At 40.1% G+C, this 18,339-nt stretch overlaps 1 protein-coding gene across 2 annotated transcripts in view; it reads right to left on the bottom strand.

Moving 5' to 3' along the window:
* Rbbp8 (RB binding protein 8, endonuclease) overlaps positions 1-18,339 on the bottom strand; it is a 98,250-nt gene that overhangs the window by 27,019 nt on the left and 52,892 nt on the right. For both annotated transcript variants that reach the window (XM_037196952.1, XM_037196953.1), the window contains 4 exons: positions 16,212-16,278; positions 9,754-9,929; positions 5,664-5,768; positions 1,569-1,666 (listed from right to left, as the gene is read on the bottom strand). In XM_037196952.1, coding sequence (XP_037052847.1) covers positions 1,569-1,666; positions 5,664-5,768; positions 9,754-9,929; positions 16,212-16,278 — 446 coding nt within the window. The remainder of the gene's footprint in view (positions 1-1,568; positions 1,667-5,663; positions 5,769-9,753; positions 9,930-16,211; positions 16,279-18,339) is intronic.

The following is an 18,339-nucleotide window of genomic DNA, read 5'->3' as shown; positions in this document are numbered from 1 at the left end:
AGCACACACACACTCTTACTGGCAGGAGCGGAGGAGGACTGTGTTAGACAGCGAAGAGACAGTTTTCTAAGAGCACACACACACTTACTGGCAGGAGCGGAGGAGGACTGTGTCAGAGCTGTCACTTGTTTGTCTCTGTAGTGCTGGTGGTCACACTCCGGGCTGTGACACAGTACACAAGTGCTCGGCCACTGAGCTAAATCCAACCCCCAGTCCTTCAAGTTGTATCAAAATGGAACTTAACCTAGCATTTGGGAAGCCCCGGGTTCTCATACCAGTACCATGAACAACGAGAGAAAACTCCGCGGTCTGGGGCTAGAGAAACGGCTCAGGGTTCAGAGCGCTGGCTCCTCCTGCAGAGGACTAGAATCTGATTCCCAGCACCCACGTCTGGCAGCTCACAAGTGCCTGCTCCTCACGCTAACACGTAGACGTACATATAAACAGAAATAGTGAATAGATCCTCTAAGCCTCAACTCAGTTCACATCCCGAGTCTGTGGCTGTGACTGCATGGAAAGGATAGTTCTGTTCTAAGCCTTTATCCAATGCTGACTGGATAAATAATAAAATTTATTTTTCTCTCCTCCCTTTCTTCAGGAGGACTCTCAGGAGCTCAGCCCAGTGCTTGGCTGTGGATCTCTGCATCTGCTTCCATCAGTTACTGGATAGAGTATCTCTGATGACAATTAGGGTAGTCATCAATCTGATTACAGTAGATGGCCAGTCCAGGCGCCTTCCCACTACTGCTAGGAGTCTTAGCTGGGGTCATCCTTGGGGATTCCTGGGGGTTTCCCTGGCACCAGGTTTCTCCCTAACCCCTGAAATGGTCCAGAGGGAGGAGCTTGGTCCTACCTCAACTTGATGTGCCATGCTTTGTTGATGCCCATGGGAGGCCTGCCCTTTCTGAATGGAGATAGAGGAGGAGTGGATGGGGTGGGGGGAGGTGGAGTTGGGAGGGAGGGAACCAGAGGAGAGGATGGAGGGGAAACTGTTCGGTATGTAAAATTGCTGGGGATGCTGTGAATGTGTTGCTCTGATTGATTGATAAATAAAACACTGATTGGCCAGTAGCCAGGCAGGAAGTATAGTGTAGGCGGGATAAGGAGAGAGGAGAATTCTGGGAAGTGGAAGGCTGAGTCAGGAGATGCTGTCAGCCGCCGCCATGAGGAGCAGAATGTAAAGTACCGGTAAGCCACAAGCCACGTGGCAACTTATAATTAATAGATTAATAGAAATGGGTTAATTTAAGGTGTAAGATCCAGCTAGCAAGAAGCCTGCCATGGCCATACAGTTTATAAGTAATATAAGTCTCTGTGTATTTACTTGGGTCTGAGTGGGACTGGAGAAAACTCCAGCTACATAAAATAAATGAAGAAAATGTTAATTAAATAAAATAAAATAAATGTTTTTTTCCTGCTCATTTTCATAGTCCCTCTGCCCCTGTCTCTTCAGCATATCCTACTAGCCTGTACCACTATAACTGGCTCCTGTTTAATTCTTCAGGAATGGATCCAAGAAGACACATCAATTATTAATAATTCATATAATTATCAAACTGATTACTTACAGATTCTTCTTGAACATTAATTCCAAGTGTTTCAGCAACAACAGTGTCTAAATTAAAAGGTGACTTATCAGTGGGATAACTGCTTGTTCCGCATATTTCTAGAGTAAGAAGAAAAAAATATTCATTATATAATTTTAGAGAGTAGATATAGTTAAAAAAACACAAAAATTAGAGAGAATAAAGGTATTAAAAAATCAAAGAATAGGGAAAAAAGGTACCCTTTTAAGATGACAGTGAACAAACTTTAAACTCTATTCAATAGGTCCAAAATATTTTCTATAGATAGCAATGCATTACAGATACTTAGCCTCCAAACTTGTAAAACTTAATTCACCTAAGTTTTCTACTTTTTCCATAATGAACTGAGTATAACAAGCAGGTTACATGCTTTCTTCTCAAGGAGCTTAGTGACTACACTTGAAAGGTGAAAACAGAATTTCTGTTTTCTAAGGGAAAAAAGAATTTGCAGAAGAATGTAAAAAACAATAAAGGTTTAAATTCAGGACCCTGAATCTCCTTTGGGAAATCAAGACAAACTACACAAACTAACACCTAAAGTGGTCCTTAAGGTAAAGGGAAGTGTGGCCACTTAATGAGGAGGGGGGCAGAAAGTAAGTTTCGGGTATCTTTAAGGATACAGATATATGGAATAAAATTGCATTTTTAATAGCTAGGAACTGAATTGTGGAAGACAGAAGTAGGCCATGAGCCCAAACCTGTGGATTAGGGCCAAATGATGCTCACAATTTCTCCTGTGAACAAGGAAGAGTCACGAGTTGTGAAAGGCCAGATGTAAACACTTGGGTAAGAAGAATAATTCTGACTATGACAAACTCAGCCAAGAAGCAAACTCTGACAGGAGAATGAAGCAGAAGTGCTCCAACAGTTCTGATGATGCTGGTGGCTGGAATTAGTACAGAGGGTAGAGAGATGTAAAACAGGCAGAGAGGCAGCAGAATCCATGGGAAACTTGAGGATGCTTAGAAATGAGGAAGCAGAAGTCTAAGACGACTCAGCTTTCTGACTGAGGAAACCTAAAGAGATGTGTACAGTGTCATCACTGAGACTCTGAATGTAAAGATAAAGATTAAGACTGATGAGAGAGCTTCCATTTTGGACATGCTGAAGATAAACTCTCAACAGCAAGCAGATCCACTACTCTGAATTCAGGAGCAAAGTCTTGAACAGAGATTCAGGTTGGGCTCTTATGAGCATATGAATAGGAGCAGACTACTGAGGATTTTACAGAAAGAGAAAGCACATTAGCAAGCTCTGTTTCAAGTGCCCCTCCCTGATAACAACAACTTTGATAGCTTTTTTCAAGAAGCAGTCTAGATCAGTAAGAGAGAGTGTGTGCAAACACGTTATCTTTCTCCGTATTGGGTCCTTCTCGTCTGTCCTCTTTGTATTCTTTTCTCTTTCCATCACAAGGAACATGGCAGGAGAATAGTCAATTCTAGAGTAGGCTGGAATAGATGAGCGTTAAGCAAAGGTACTGAGAACAGACTACTCCCTTAACCTTGAGGAGAAGCTATAGCTAAAGCAGCAAAGATTAAGAAGAGGATTTTTTTAATGGAAGATAATATATATGTACATGCCAACAAGAAAAGACCAGCAGAGTAGCTGGAGATACAATAAGATATAAGCAGACAGGCCTGGGATACGGCTCAGTAGCAAAGCCACTTGCCTCATGTGTGAAAGCTCTGGTTTCAGTCTCTAGCCCGGGGTAAGAGGGACACACAAACAAATAACAACCAGAACAAGAAACAAGACAAGAAGGCAATGATGGAGTAAGGCAGCCCCAGAAGAGAAAAAGGAGCAGTGAGCACCGAGTACCTGCCATATTCATGTGCTCTATTCCGAGCACCCTGGGCGGGGCTAGGAATCAGCCTACACACGTACAAACACAACTGTCCAAATAACTACAGAATCACAGCAACACAAGATCATCTGTGGCCTCTAGAATAGCAGTCTGCCACTAACAGGACATGAAACAGTTAATTAACATTGCTAATTCTTTCAGTTAGCCTATGGCTTTCACCTTCTCAATGACTTAGCAGTTATTTCATCTTCCTTGTGTATTCCTCATTTTCTCCTTTACATGATCATCTCATCAAGCATAGAAATTTGCTGCCAATCTTAAAAGTATAAGGCAATTTGACCCATTTTTCTTGCTAGCCACTGTCCCATTCTCTTTACTGAACAATACCCTAGAAGACTCACCAACTGACATGTATGCTTTCTGCTTTTTTTTTTTTTTTTTTTTTTTTTTTTTTTTTTTTTTTTACATGTGACTAGTTGCTTTCTGCTTTTTCAGCCTCCACTTTTTTAATGATAGTTTCAGATAATCACTGTTGTACCTTTCAAGTTTGGAATCATGCTACTAGTGTCCTAATGATCTCTATGTACCCACATTCCATGGTCAAGTCTAAGAGGCCATCACCTTTTCAGTACTATCCTCTATCAGCACTGTTCAGTACAGCTGCTCACTTCCTCCTCTTCTCTTCAGCTGGCTTAAAAGTCACTACTGTCAAGTCTCCTTTCCCACTGGAAGCTACATGGCTACTTTGTTAGTTCCTCTTCATTTTATCACCTTTACATCACAATAGAAACAGCTGCAACACTGTCAGGGTGTGTGAGAAAGAGAAAAGGGGGCTCTGGGGACAAAAATATCTTTCTTATTGTTTTTATGTATAAAGTACAAATAACACACAGAGTACTTTGTGTGTCTACAGTACTAAAATTCTATGGGGAAATAACTAGGCCTGGCCGTGGTGGCACACGCCTTTAATCCCAGCACTTGGGAGGCAGAGGCAGGCGGATCCCTGTGAGTCCTCGAGGCCAGCCTGGGCTACAGAGTGAGATCTAGGACAGGCACCAAAACTACACAGAGAAACCCTGTCTTGGAAAAAAGAAGGAAAGAAAGAGAGAGAGAAAGAGAGAGAAGAGAGAGAAAAGAGGGGGGGGGGGAGAGGGGGGGGGGAGAGAGAGAGGGAGAGAGAGAGAGAGAGAGAGAGAGAGAGAGAGAGAGAGAGAATGAGAATGAGAATTTTAAGCTTCTCCATACCCTGGAACCCTACTATCCCCATCTCTTCTGTGAAGAAACAGTTCTATTATTCCTGGTGCCCGATCACTCTTCCCTTCACGCATCCTGCACCAGCAGACTTCCACTAAGTCCACCCCCCCCCCCCCCCCCCCCCCACCCCCCAGCCAACCGCACCCCCCCCCCCCCCCCCTCGCACCAGAATCCAGACTTACATGCTACTAAGCTGCACTCCATGTGATCTCGCACACGGAAAGTGACTGACCTGCCCCACCCCCGTGCAACCCTATCCCCTCTCTCTCTCTCCCTTCTCCACCACTCTCTCCCCACCTGCTACTCTCTTTTTTCTTTTTTTTTTTCGTTTTCTGACTTCCTTGCTAACACAACGCAGCTAAATAACTAACATCCACAATGCTCCCAGCAAGCTCACTGAAGCTGTGCTCTGCTCAGGATGCTGCCCCTGGACACCACCTGCTCCCCTAGCCTCTGCCGAGTGTCATGTTACAGTGAGACTCTGCTGTCTTCTCACCTTGCGTTGTCTGCAGAGAACTTGACTTTGCCTGACATGAATTTATTTTCTTTCTCCCATAACCAGACTGAAAGCTCCAAAATGGCAAAGGCTTTCTTTGTTTAGTGCCTGACATAGAAGACTCTTAAATATTTGATGAATAAAGGAATAAATCACAATAAAGTCTTTCTTACTTAAATTATTAGCATTTTACATTACATGAATTAATACTAGCATAAGATTACTTTCTCAAACACACCTTTAAGGGCAGGTGGTGGCGGTGCACACCTTTAATCCCAGCACCGAGGAGGCAGAGGCAGATGGATCTCTGAGTTCAAGGCCAGCCTGGGCTACACAGAGAAACCCTGTCTCAAACAAACAAATAAAACCAAAACCCAAATCCAAACACCACACCAAATCAAACCAAAAACAACAATAATATCAAAAACACCATACCTTTAAAATACTGCCTAATTCTGACTGTTGGTCATTTTTGCCTACCAATAACCACAATCTTAAACTTACAACATCAGTATCTACTTACTAGAAAGTGGAGAGTGACTTTGAGTGCAAGTGTCAGCCACAAGAATTTCATGTTCCTCAGAGTTCTGTGGTGCAGGAGCTAAAGCCTTGGAAATTTTTCTTAATTCTAAGAAAAAGAGAGTTACATAATAAACAATGATAAAAGATACTATCAAGCTTCATTCTGCTAAGTCAAATAAACTTGTCTTTAATGCATCACAATCATCATTCTATTGACGCAATCCTAAGTCTTTAGTTTCACTGAGAAACAAAGTTACAGGCTAGGATAGTGGGAGAGGGAACTCAGAACAGGCTACTTTCTTGTGACCTAAGTTACCTAGGAAGTGACAGTTCAGCCACTTTTCTTATATAAGACAAAGCACTAAGTTTACTGAAAATGTTGCTGCACCATGTTTCTTTACAATCTGTCCTGAAAGGAAACTGAAACATGCTTTATTGGAAATATTTCTACTGCTTAAATATTTAGTTCAAAGATAACCAAAAGGCAAGGCAAAGGAATAAAGCTGTACTTTAATTATAACTTGAAAATTAAGAAGTGTTAGAAACTTTTAAGATAAGTAAATATGATAAAAAGAATAGCACTAATTAAGTCATGAAATCATTTAAAATTATTTTTACTTTCTAAGTGAAAAAATGAATAGAATAAGATTTAAAGAAATTGTTTTAAAGTATTTATATTATATGCTTGTTTTCTACAATTAGGAAATAAGCCAGAAGACTTTATGGATAAATGACTACTTATAAGATCGCTTGCAGGGGTTGGGGATTTAGCTCAGTGGTAGAGTGCTTGCCTAGCAAGCGCAAGGCCCTGGGTTCGGTCCTCAGCTCTGAAAAAAAAAAAAAAAAAAAAAAAAAAGATCGCTTGCAGTTGTTTTTCACAGGTTCATATAGATAGATTTAATCATGATCTAAATTATACAGATAGCTGTCTATCATGATTCAGATCTTGCCAAAACTTAAAGACCAATAAATATTCATTTAAGACATAAAGTCTTATATTTTAACTCCAATTAGATAAAGGATTTAAAAATATTTCTTCTGTTTTCCACTAGATGGTGATAAAAACTCACAAAATGAAGAAAACTGCCAAGTTTTACATTTTTCAAACAATAAAGATGTTAACTATTTTTTTATAATTTTAATTTTTATTAAAAATTTTCATATATTTTCTCCGCCCAAATCCTCCAAACCAATTCAACTTCACGTTCTGACTCTCAAAAACAAAACAACCAGGAAAATATTTTTTTATAAAACCCCAATCAAAACAGACTAACTTTAAAAAAAGCGCACACACACAAAACACCATGGAGCCCGTCTGTGTTGGCTAGATGACTGTTCCAGGGCCAGGGGCCTGCCTGCAGTGTGGTTGGTAAACCTAGTGACACTCCACTGAAGAAAACTGCTTCTCCTCTCCCAGCAGTTATCACTATAAACAGCTTCTTAGTTAGGGGTGGGACTTTGTGTCCACTTCCCATTCTCCGTGCTGGAGTTTTGTCTGTTTAAATCTCTGCAGGTCCTGTGTGCACTGCCAGTGTCTGAGCTCCTGTGTGTCAGTCCTGCCTCCGTGTCTGGAAGAAGCTGTTTGCTGGAGTCACCTACCACCTCTGAGTCTAACCATCTTCCGTCTCCTCTTCTGCACACATCCCTGAGCTGCCATGAGTCGGATTTGATAAAGGCATCCCATTTAGGGCTGAGTGCTTCACGGTCTTTCACGCTCTATGTTTTCAGTTGTACATCTCTTTGTTAATTACTATGTACTGCAAGAAGCTTCTCTGATGGGGACTGAACAGTGCTCTGCTCTACGGGTACAGCAATATGTCTGTAGGAGTAATTTTACTGCTCTATTCCTTTAGCAGAGTAACAGTAGTAGACTCTCCCTTAGGTCCATGACTTATCTAGTCTCAGGTTCTTGGCCACATTAGCAGCATCAGGTAGGGGTCCATCCCATGAAGTGGGCCTTGTATCCAATCAGAAAGCGGCTGGTCACTCCCATAACATTTGAGCCACTACTGCCAGTATACTTTGTAGGCAGGTGTCTGTTGTAGGTTATAGGCTTTGTAGCTGGGTGAAAGTGGTTACTTTTCTCCTCTTTTAGTGCATAAAACCTTCCAGAACCATGAATGATAGTCAAGAGGGGTGTAGCTTCTAGTTAGGCACCATCTCAATTTCATGCTCAATGATGTAAGTGGTGTCTTCAACAATGGGGCCTTACCATCAGGTTGTGGAGAGCAACCAACAGCCTTGGAAATAGCCTGTAATATTTGTGAGGTGGTGGTCTATGAGACACCTTTGGCCAACAATTCAACTAGATGTAACCCATTCCTGGCACTGCAAGTTTTACTTGGCTTAAGATGTCTAGTTGGGACATTGTCTCCCTCATTATATGGCGACTCCATTTAAATTCCTTTCACATATGTATGTATTTTGGGACTTCTGCAGTAGCAGGTTTCCATGTGGTTTTCCAAGGCCATTAGTGTTGACCTTTCCATACTCCTCCTTTACCTGGCCCTCTCATCACCCTCCCCACCTCCTTCTAGTCTAGTTTCCTTTGTCTCTTCATAAGACTCACACACTTCTACTTTCAGTTTAAGTGTAATAAGACTTACTTACACTTTCAAAGAATAAAGACCTAATTAATCTTTAAAATTTATTTTACAAATTTATATGCATGCATGTCTTACTTGCATATACCTATTTATACCACATGCCCATAGATGTCAGAATCAGATCCCTGAAACTAGAGTTATGGATGGGTATAAGTCACCATATAGGTGCTGGAAACTAACCCAGGTCTTATGCAAGAACAAGTACTCTTAACTACCAAACCATCTTTCCAGGATCCTAGATTTATTTATTTTTACTTCATGTACATGGGTGTTTTGTCTGTATGTATATCTGTGTATCACATATGTGCCTGATGTCTACAGAGACCAGATAAGGGCATTGGGTCTCATGGAACTGGAGTTAAGAGAGTTGTGTTATGCTATGTGCTTATTGGGAATTGAATCTGGGCCCTCTGAAAGAGCAGCCATTGTTATTAACTGCTAAGGCACCTCTCGAGCCACACAGATCTACATACTTTTTAAAAGCATGACTATCAACAATGTATTCACTCTATACAAATATCTTTACAACTTAGTAAACCTCCTTCTTCCAAATGTTTCAAATATTTTGGGTTAAGAATTAGACTTTGTCCTTAACTTAAAATGGGCAATAAAAAAAAATCAGTGTCATATCACATAAGCTACAAGTATAAGACCATTTGAAAAAGTAGTTTTTGAAGCATTTAGCCAAAATAGTAAACTGTGATGGAATTAGAAATAGTTTCCACAATCCAGGCATGGTGGAGCACGCCTTTAATCCCAGCACTTGGGAAGCAGAGGCAAGCAGATCAGAGTTCGAGGCCAACCTGGTCTATAGAACAAGTTCCAAGATAGCCACAGGCTACACAGAGAAACCCTGTCTCATAAACAAAAACAAACAAACAAATGAAAAAGGTACATTTAGCCAGGCACAGTGGCACAAGCCTTCAATGCCAGCAGTCTGGAGGTAGAGGGAAGTGCATCTCTGTGAGTTTGAAGCCAGCTTGGTCTACAAAGTAAGTTCCAGGACAGACAAGGGAACAGAGACTGTCTCAAAAAGAAAAGAAATAGGTTCAATAAAATATATACATTAAAAATTCCACGCAGAGGCTGGAGAGATGCATCAACAGTTAAGAGCATTTGCTGCTTGTGCAGTTTCTGGGTTTGGTTCCCAGCACCCACATGGCAGGCAGCTCACAACCTCTGGTCATTCCAGTTCCAGAGGATCCAACTCTATTCTGACCTCTGTGGGCTCCAGGCACACACATATATACCCAGACACAAACACACACGTAAGACTATGCACACATATTCAGATGAACTATTGCTCTATATATAATGCCAGCAGAAAAATACCTTATTAGTCATTTTACTAATGGAGGTTAACTTTCAGTGATATCTTTGATTATCTGAACAATGTCCAGCTTCCTTCCACCAAAACAGGATACATAAAACAGTAGGTGGGTACTTTACAAAACCAGCTAACTAAAACACAATTCTGATCCTTACCATTTGTACACACAGAGTGCTCCAATTTAGTATGTGTTTGTTCTATGTATCGGACATGGAGATTCTCCTTTCTTCGTAGCCGGTTAGTGCCAGAAAATGAAAAGGATGTTATTGGTGAATCTGGAATAATGTTTTCCTCACATTCAAGCTCAGCTACTTGATCCTGTTGACCATTTCTGGAGAAAAATGACAAATTGTAAATATTTACTAAAACATCTACTAAATAATGTGTATCTATAGTAGAATATAAATACAAAGATATGAGACGCTATCCCTTGCATCTAATGTTCCAAACCCAGAGACTAGAGAAGTATGCAGATAAGTCAGTACAAGGTGGGGAGTATCAACAGAACTCTTAACCTAACTGGAACATCTGGAACTGAAGGAGACAGTGCAGAAGCAGCATCAGAGGCCAAAGTGAAGGTGTTTCAAACGACCTAGGAAAGCTGGGTTTGGATTGAGTTGTATGACCTAATGACCTATGCCAAACCACTGTTGATCTTATTAACTAACGAACAGTACTATTCTGTCAGCCATTTAATTTTTAAAGACCAAACTAGTTATATTATGAAAATTAACTTGTCACTTGACTTCAAAGAACTACTTAAGAATTTTATAAACTACAATCAGCAGAGACTGACAGAAGGCCAGCAAGACGATTCAGTAGGTGAAGGTGCATGTTGTGTCCCCACAACACATGTAAGGATGGAGGGAGAGAAATGATTGTACAAAGTTGTCCTCTGGCCTTCACAGGTATATCATGTGTCATGTGCGTGCGCACGTGCGCGCGCACACACACATACACACAAATAATAATTTAAAATAAAATAAAAATAAATCTAGGACAAAGACAAATGTTTCCTAACAAATATTTATACTTTAATTTCCTGAATAAAGTCAGTATTATTTGTTATCTACAATTCTATAATATATGATAAAGGACAACCTTAGAGCTAATATCTAATTAATTTTTTCTAATTGATAAAAATGACTATATATATATATATATGTGATATGTATATAACACACAGGTGCCATTACATAATATATGTATATATCATGCTTTGATATGTTGATACTGTGAAATGATTTAATCAAGCTAACTAGTAAATTCGCTTTGTAAACCCATTTTATAAAGTACATTTAAAAAGCACCATATATTCTGTACACCAAACTACTCTTAAATATACAATGTGCTATTATTTTTAGCTACTTTTCTGTGCAATATATATCTAACATGTAATTCTTTAGTAACCGTTCTTATAGTCACTCTAGTTTTTAATTATTTTATACTTATTTATATCTATTAAAAATAATTGCTCATTTATATCATCATGCTTTATTAATTTCTACATCAGCAATATGTGACACTTGACCAAGGCTACAAGGAAAAGAGAGATGCAGCCAAGAATCTTCATGTATCAGCATGGATCTGATGAGCCACCATGTGCGTTGCACTGAGGCAAATTGAACTCAGGGAACCTCTGGAAGCAGGAAAGTGCAACAGCACAAGACTAAATGCTGGGGCCACTAAACGGCTGAGCCGGTAAAGGTGCTGTGTGTCGTGCTGTGTGTCGCTAAGCCTGACAGCCAGAATCTGATCCCTGGATCCACACAGCAGAAAGAACTGACACCCCAGTTATCCTACGATTACTACACACATGTATGTGTACACACACACACACACACACACACACACACACACACACACACACACACACACACAGTTTCTTTTCGATTGCTGTGATAAAACAGCATGATCAAGAGAGTTTATTTGGGGCTTACAGTTTCAGAGTTAGAGTCTAAGACCATCATGGTGGAGAGCATGGCATTAGCAGGCAGGCAGGCATAAAACAGAAGCTGAGAGCTCACATTGTGAGTGACACACCTCCTCCGACACGGCCAATCTTTTCCAGACAGCTCCATCAACTAGAGATGAGTACTCAAATCCAGGAGCCTTTGGGAACCACTCTCATTTAGACCACCACACACACAAATGTAATTTAAAATTTAAAAACAGGAATACATGTGTCAGAAGAGAGAATTTGTGCTTTGCCATCTACAGGGTGACACTATGTATAGGCAGCCTATGGCGGGCTTTTTAAGTCAAGAGTGTCTGGTCACACTGAGTAAGTTATCTAACCTTCCTGCGCTCAGCTTTCCTTATTGGCTGACTAGGTATGCTTCTGCACTTCCCTCTTTTCTTTTCATGGGAGGTTTGTAAAAAGGAAAGATATAGCCTAGTTCCACAAATGTAAGCAAGTATTAACCAAAAGTGCTATCTCAAAAAGGGTCCTAAGCAGCTAGGGAGAGGCCTCAGTGAGTAAACAGCTGCCATACAAATATGAGGACCTGAGTCTGGAGTCCTAGAACCCACATACATCTAAACACAGTACATGTGTTTGTAATCCCAGGGCTCCTAATATAATATTGGAGGCAAAGATAGATAAATCCCCAGGAATCCACAAGCAAGCTAGCCTGGTATAAGTGGCAGTTGACTAAGAGATCCTGCTTCAAATAGAAGGACAAATGCCTGAGGTGTGTATCATATGTTTGTATGTCCTCTGACAGCTACACACAAATAACTGCAGACACACAGCTGTTATGACACACAGGGTATCATATCAAAACACACACACACACACACACACACACACACACACACACACACGGAGGGGGGAATGAAAAAAGATTAAGAAAACATTAACAAAAATTTAAAAAGGAGCTGGGCTGTAAAGGAGCTGGGCTGTTGTGGTAGTGCACGTCTTTAATCCCAGCGGGGGGGGGGCGCAGAGGGAGGGGGATCTCTGTGAGTTCGAGGCCAGCCTGGGCTACAGAGTGAGTTCCAGGAAAGGCGCCAAAGCTACACAGAGAAACCCTGTATGGAGAAACAAAAACAACAAACAAAAATTTAAAAAAGAACAAAAGAAAGGTGTGTGTATGATAAAAGGTTTTTCCAATGAACTATTAAACCATGTCTCTGAAATCCTGTATTTATACTTAAAATAACAAATTTGCAAATAGAAGGCAGAGAAAAGATAAACTAATATGTAAGTTTGTTTTTACTTAATATTGTCCAAACATACATAAGTAAAAAGAAACAAAGATAAGGAGTTGGCAGTCTTGCTGTGTTTGGATCCTACCTGGGTAACTGAGCAAAACTTAAATGGACTCTGAAGAGTCCTCATGAAGGACAGCCGAGAAATTAGAGAGCAAGGTGGGCCAGGCAGTTGTTTTCTGAGGTACCAAAAGTGAAGTCAAGTAAACAAGAAGGGTCATGTTCCAGATGGTCCCAGAGGTGAAGCTGGGATCAACAACGTAATTCTAAACAAGCTTAGAAACACTTTAAACATTTCATCTTGTCAAATATAATTACTCTTGGGAAATAATGAACTTGCACAAAAACTATCCAAACAATGGTTAAAGACATCATACAACAAATTCATTTTTAGAGTCAATAAAATGAATCCTCTGAAATTCTATACAGCCTCCTTTGATCCAAGAGAGCTATGACCTCAAAGTCCAGCTTATTTAATTATTTGCTTTCTGTGAATGATAGAGATTGTTCTTCTTTTCTACTGAATAATTTCTTACTGCAGTTTCACTTAATAATTATCTTGCCACACAGGAAATCTGTAACATCAAATTCAGCTCCGGTGAGTTAGGGGAATTCAGGTGGTCATAAGTGAGTGACACTAGGGTGTATCCGAAGTCAGAGGAAATGATGCTGCCTTTGTGAGATGGTAACTGCTATCTTTACAAACTGCTATCCAAAAGGAGAACACGTTGAGAAGAGCAAGTTACTGAGAAAGTTGGCTCAAGGCGATCACAACTGCCTTAAATTTCAGAGAAGTACAGAGAACTGTAACAGATTTTTAAGATCCATTTCTTTCATGTGTATGAGTGCTCTGTCCGCAGGTGTGACTATGCCAGAAGGCGGCATGAGAGCCCACTACAGAGGGGTAGGAGCCACCAGGCGGTCGCTGCGTCCTCTGGAAGAACAGCCAGCGCTCCTAATCACGGGCCTCCACCGCTATCTCTACAGCCCCACCGACAGTTTGGAGTTGTCTGTGTGACTATTACAGTGTTTCTTATAAACCAAGAGCAGTGACTAATAGGAAAAGTCCATGTATTTCAGAACACTAAAAATAAATTCTATGTTAATTAGAATTAACATTTAAAAAACTATTTACTGTATGTATGTGTGTGTCAGAGTGTAAGCATGTATACTACATGCACGTAGGAAGCTGTGGAGGTCAGAAAAGAGCACTGGATCTCCTGGAACTGGAGTTACAGGTAAGTGAGCAGTTAGGAGTGCTGGGAACTGAACCTGGGTCCTCTGCAAGAGCAGTAAGCAGTCTTATCCACTGAGTGCTCTCTCCAGACTGAGAACTAATGTTTCTATCAAGTAAATGACAATTTAGTTTCAATATAATTAACACACTTTAGGCTTTTAGTCTATCACCCATTTAATTCTGTATAATCCCTTAACAGTATATTATCTATTGGTATTTAAAGATGTAGATAACAAGGCCAATACTTTCAAAGCTAATGTGTCATAAGCTACATGTGCTAAATCATGTTGTAGCTAATAGTATATGTCAACAATAACCTATCTGAAATCCTGGGAAGAAATATTCAGATGTATTTTTAATGAAAACACACAGCCACACAGATTACAACACACGCAGTAAGTAGACCGTAGGGGAGGTTGTCAGTGCTTCACCCCGGGGTGGGGTGAGGCTGGGAGTGGGGGTGGGATGGGTTGATGATACCACAAAGACACACACTAACCCTTAAGACTTGGGATGCGATGCGCTCACACTCTCGGGCTACCTTATGGTCTTGGATGCTGGTGCTTCGGATCAAGGCAAAGTTCTCCAGAGAACCGCACCCCACCCCTCCTGGATCCTTCGACCAACTCCTTTATGCTTGTTGTGAGTTAACCCAGAATAAATCCCTTTGATTATCAGACAGATTCCATGGAATTTCCTTATTAGTAGAGTCTGAGGCATCATCAGCAATAAATACCTTGACTATTCACATGGAGTAAGAAAATAAAGACTACAAATAACATTCTGGTAGTTGAAATAAACATAGGTTGTCAATTAGCACACGTAATAAACAAAACAACTTTGGGGCTCAGACCGCTTTTCATCACAGAAGATGAGTGAACAAGAATGTATGCATTTTTATACACTTACTATGGACTCAGTCTTTCCTAGTCTTGAGTTTTTACAGTTGCCTATTCATTATTTGTTTATTTATTTAATTACTGGTTTTTTTTGAGATAGGGTTTCTCTGTGCTGCCCTGGCTGTCCTGGAACTCACTTTGTAGATCAGACTGGCTTTGAACTCACAGAGATCCACCTGCCTCTGCCTCTTGAGAACTGGGATCAAAGGCTTGTGCCACCACTGCCGGCTTAGACTATTTAAATGTAACAGGATATTAAGAATTCTGTAACACTACAGGGACTACCCTGAACTCAACAGTCTTAAAAAAAATCACGGGGGGGGGGGGCAGTCATCTTGGTGTGCCTGCTGTCCCAACTAACCAGTAGGTAAGATAACTTCTTGAGACCACAATTTCAAAGCCATCTGGATAACAATTATAGTTACAAGACTCCACTTCAAAACTTAAATACAAACTCAAACCAAAAAGACACTAAATAAAAACAATCTAACTTTACTTATGGGATACTTTCTCAACTAAGGCTTCTTCTTCCCAGTTAATTCTAGCCTGTGTCAAGTTGACATGAAACTAGCCAGCCCAGTGGGAACTAAGAAGTAAGCCCTATCTCTAATCTGGACATTGTCAGACCACATTAGAAAAAAGTCTTTTTTTACATTTTGAGACAGTGCTGCACAGTGAAAAGAACCAAGGTTTTTAAGTCAGAAGATAGAGGTTTGGTTAATGCTCACACTACTCACTAGTGATAAAACTATAGGTGAGTCATTTGACTTTGTGAGCTTTGCATCTCTCATCTGTAAAATATGGATAATAAACTACTCTGCAGAATCACAGTTTGGATTAGGAATAATACAAAGCAGAAGAGCAGGAAGAATGAAGAATAAAAAGTAATTTTCATTCCTACAGAGAAGGAAAGAGCAGTAAAAACAGAAGAGGGAAGTGTTCACATGCTGAGAATTCTGCAAGAGGAAGTACTTACTCTAACGCCTCCAGAACACAGAAAAAGAAGCACATAATCTGAAATATTTATTTGAAACACAAAGTAATTAAATAATTTTTCTACTACTTATGCTATTTGAAGCTTTAAATGTTTTAAGATGCTGATAGACAGTCCCCTAAAACATAAACAAAATGCAGTGACTTTCTTTGTATTTCTTATTGTAGAGCACTTTGTAATAAAAAAAAAAATAAACTGTGACTATACTTTCAGTTTGTACACTAAGTATAATAAAAGAAAGGAAAATTGCTTTTGAGAGAAAATACTTACTTAATTTTCTGCTGCAGCTGCTCAGAAAGCTTTTTGTTTTCCTCCTGAAGAGTATTTTTTTCATTCACTTAAAAACAACATGGAAGAGAAAGCATATTGATATTCATGTCAGGTTCTTAAAATGTCAACATTTATAAAGAAATTAGGATTTTATTCCTTTTCTTTTTTGAGACAAAGTTTCACTCTGTAGCCCAGGCTGTTTTGGAAATTACAGGCCAGGATAGCCTCAAAACAAACAAACAAAACCAACAGAAATCCTCCTGCCTCAACCCCTTAAAAAGGGATTGCTGGGATGTGGGGCATGATACCCAGCCAAAAATGAGGATTTCTAAGCCTAAATCATGTTATGCAAGGTCAGTGCTACTGTGCAAAACTAGCACGCTCCTGGGTAGTGATTACTGCATTTCATATTGTGCCAATTCCATGTTAACTCATTAACTGATAATTTTATATAACGCTTGTGGGCAGAATATTAAGGAGTACAGTCTAATTATTCACACTTATGACAAGAAAGAATTCCATCTGGGCTATTCATTCCTATTTTCAAATTATGTTAGACACTGACCTTGAAATAAATTTAATAACAAAAATATTTCCTACTGTTCCCACAGTCTAGGTTTGATAATAATAATAATAATAATAATAATGCTGAATATTAATAAAATACTTATAAGCACAATTGTAAAATCAATCTTTCTTCTTTATCATATCTTTCCATGAATAATTTAAATATATCCCACTCTAAGTTGTACCTATTGGAATCTATCTCTACTAAATCTTCCCATCCTTATTTAATTTATAAAGCTGAACGGCAACTGTAGAATGTAATTTCCACTGCAGACAGCCCCAGGATCCTATCAGTGATCTGTATGTTACTACGGGTTAAGCAAGCATTACTAAAAAAGCAAGCATTACTATACTAGGAGGACAAGATCTAAGAAATGTCACAGCAAAAAAGCCTCCACCAATAAAAGTTCATCATAGTCTAGAAATTGATTAAGAAGGTAGCCACTTATAAATCCAAATGTTTTTTTGTTTTTTCTTTTGGTTTTTCGAGACAGGGTTTCTCTGTGTAGTTTTGGTGCCTGTCCTGGCCTCAAACTCTCAGAGATCTGCCTGTCTCTGCCTCCGAGTACTGGGATTAAAGGCATGTGCCACCACCGCCCAACCCAAATGTATTTTCTTAGAGTGAGTAAATGACCTTCTGAGTAGAATCTGGAACTTACAGGACTAGGGGGGGACAAACAGATCTCCTTGGGAAATAGAATAGAATGTTATGAATGGATTGGGGGCAGGGCTGGAACAAGAGGATCAAGTGGAGAGTGAAGGGAATCCAGGGAGAGACAGCTAAACTAAGGGTCCTTTGAAGGTAGTATGGAGACAGTAAAAGCTTCCTAAAATATATTCATATATGAAGGTAATCTAAATGGAATCACCAAATGGAGGAGACACAACACCAAATGGACATCTCCTGTCACCAAATGAAGCTTCCAGTACCAGAATTGGGTTACATTTAATTGAGTTGTTGGCCAACAGAAACCCCAAAACAACCCAGGCTTTTGCCAAGATTGTATAGATTGTTCTCCACAAACTGGGAGCAAGGCCCAGTGCTGAAGATAACATCTACGCAACTCACTGAACATGGAAAGTAGGGCTGCTGCCTACACTGAGCCTTCATCTTTGGCACAGGAGGGTATTCTGCATGCTACCAAAGGAGAAACCTAAAAACCAACCCAGCCACAAATCCTTTGATCTACAATGGTGTCCTGCCTGTAAGATACGCTAGTGTAATGGTGGCACAAAGCTCGTGGGTATAACTAACCAATAACTGATCTGACTTAAGGCCTACTCCATGAGATTAAACTCATACCCAACACTGCTTGGGTGACCGAGAACCTGAGACTAGACAGCCCAGAGACCTAGGGTAAAACCAGATACTACTGTTCTAAAAAAAACCAAAAACAAACAAACCATAGAAATAAAATGACTCCTAATGACGACATTCTGCTATACTCATAGATCAGTGCCTTGCTCAGCCATTATCAGAGAAGTTTCTTCCTGTAACAGATGGGAACAAATACAGAGACCCACAGCCAAGAGAGTAAGAGACCTTGGAACACTCAGCCCT

Source organism: Peromyscus leucopus, chromosome 19 (assembly GCF_004664715.2).
Source record: "Peromyscus leucopus breed LL Stock chromosome 19, UCI_PerLeu_2.1, whole genome shotgun sequence".
Classification (NCBI taxonomy): Eukaryota; Metazoa; Chordata; class Mammalia; order Rodentia; family Cricetidae; genus Peromyscus; species Peromyscus leucopus.
This window is presented reverse-complemented; position numbering and strand designations above follow the sequence as displayed.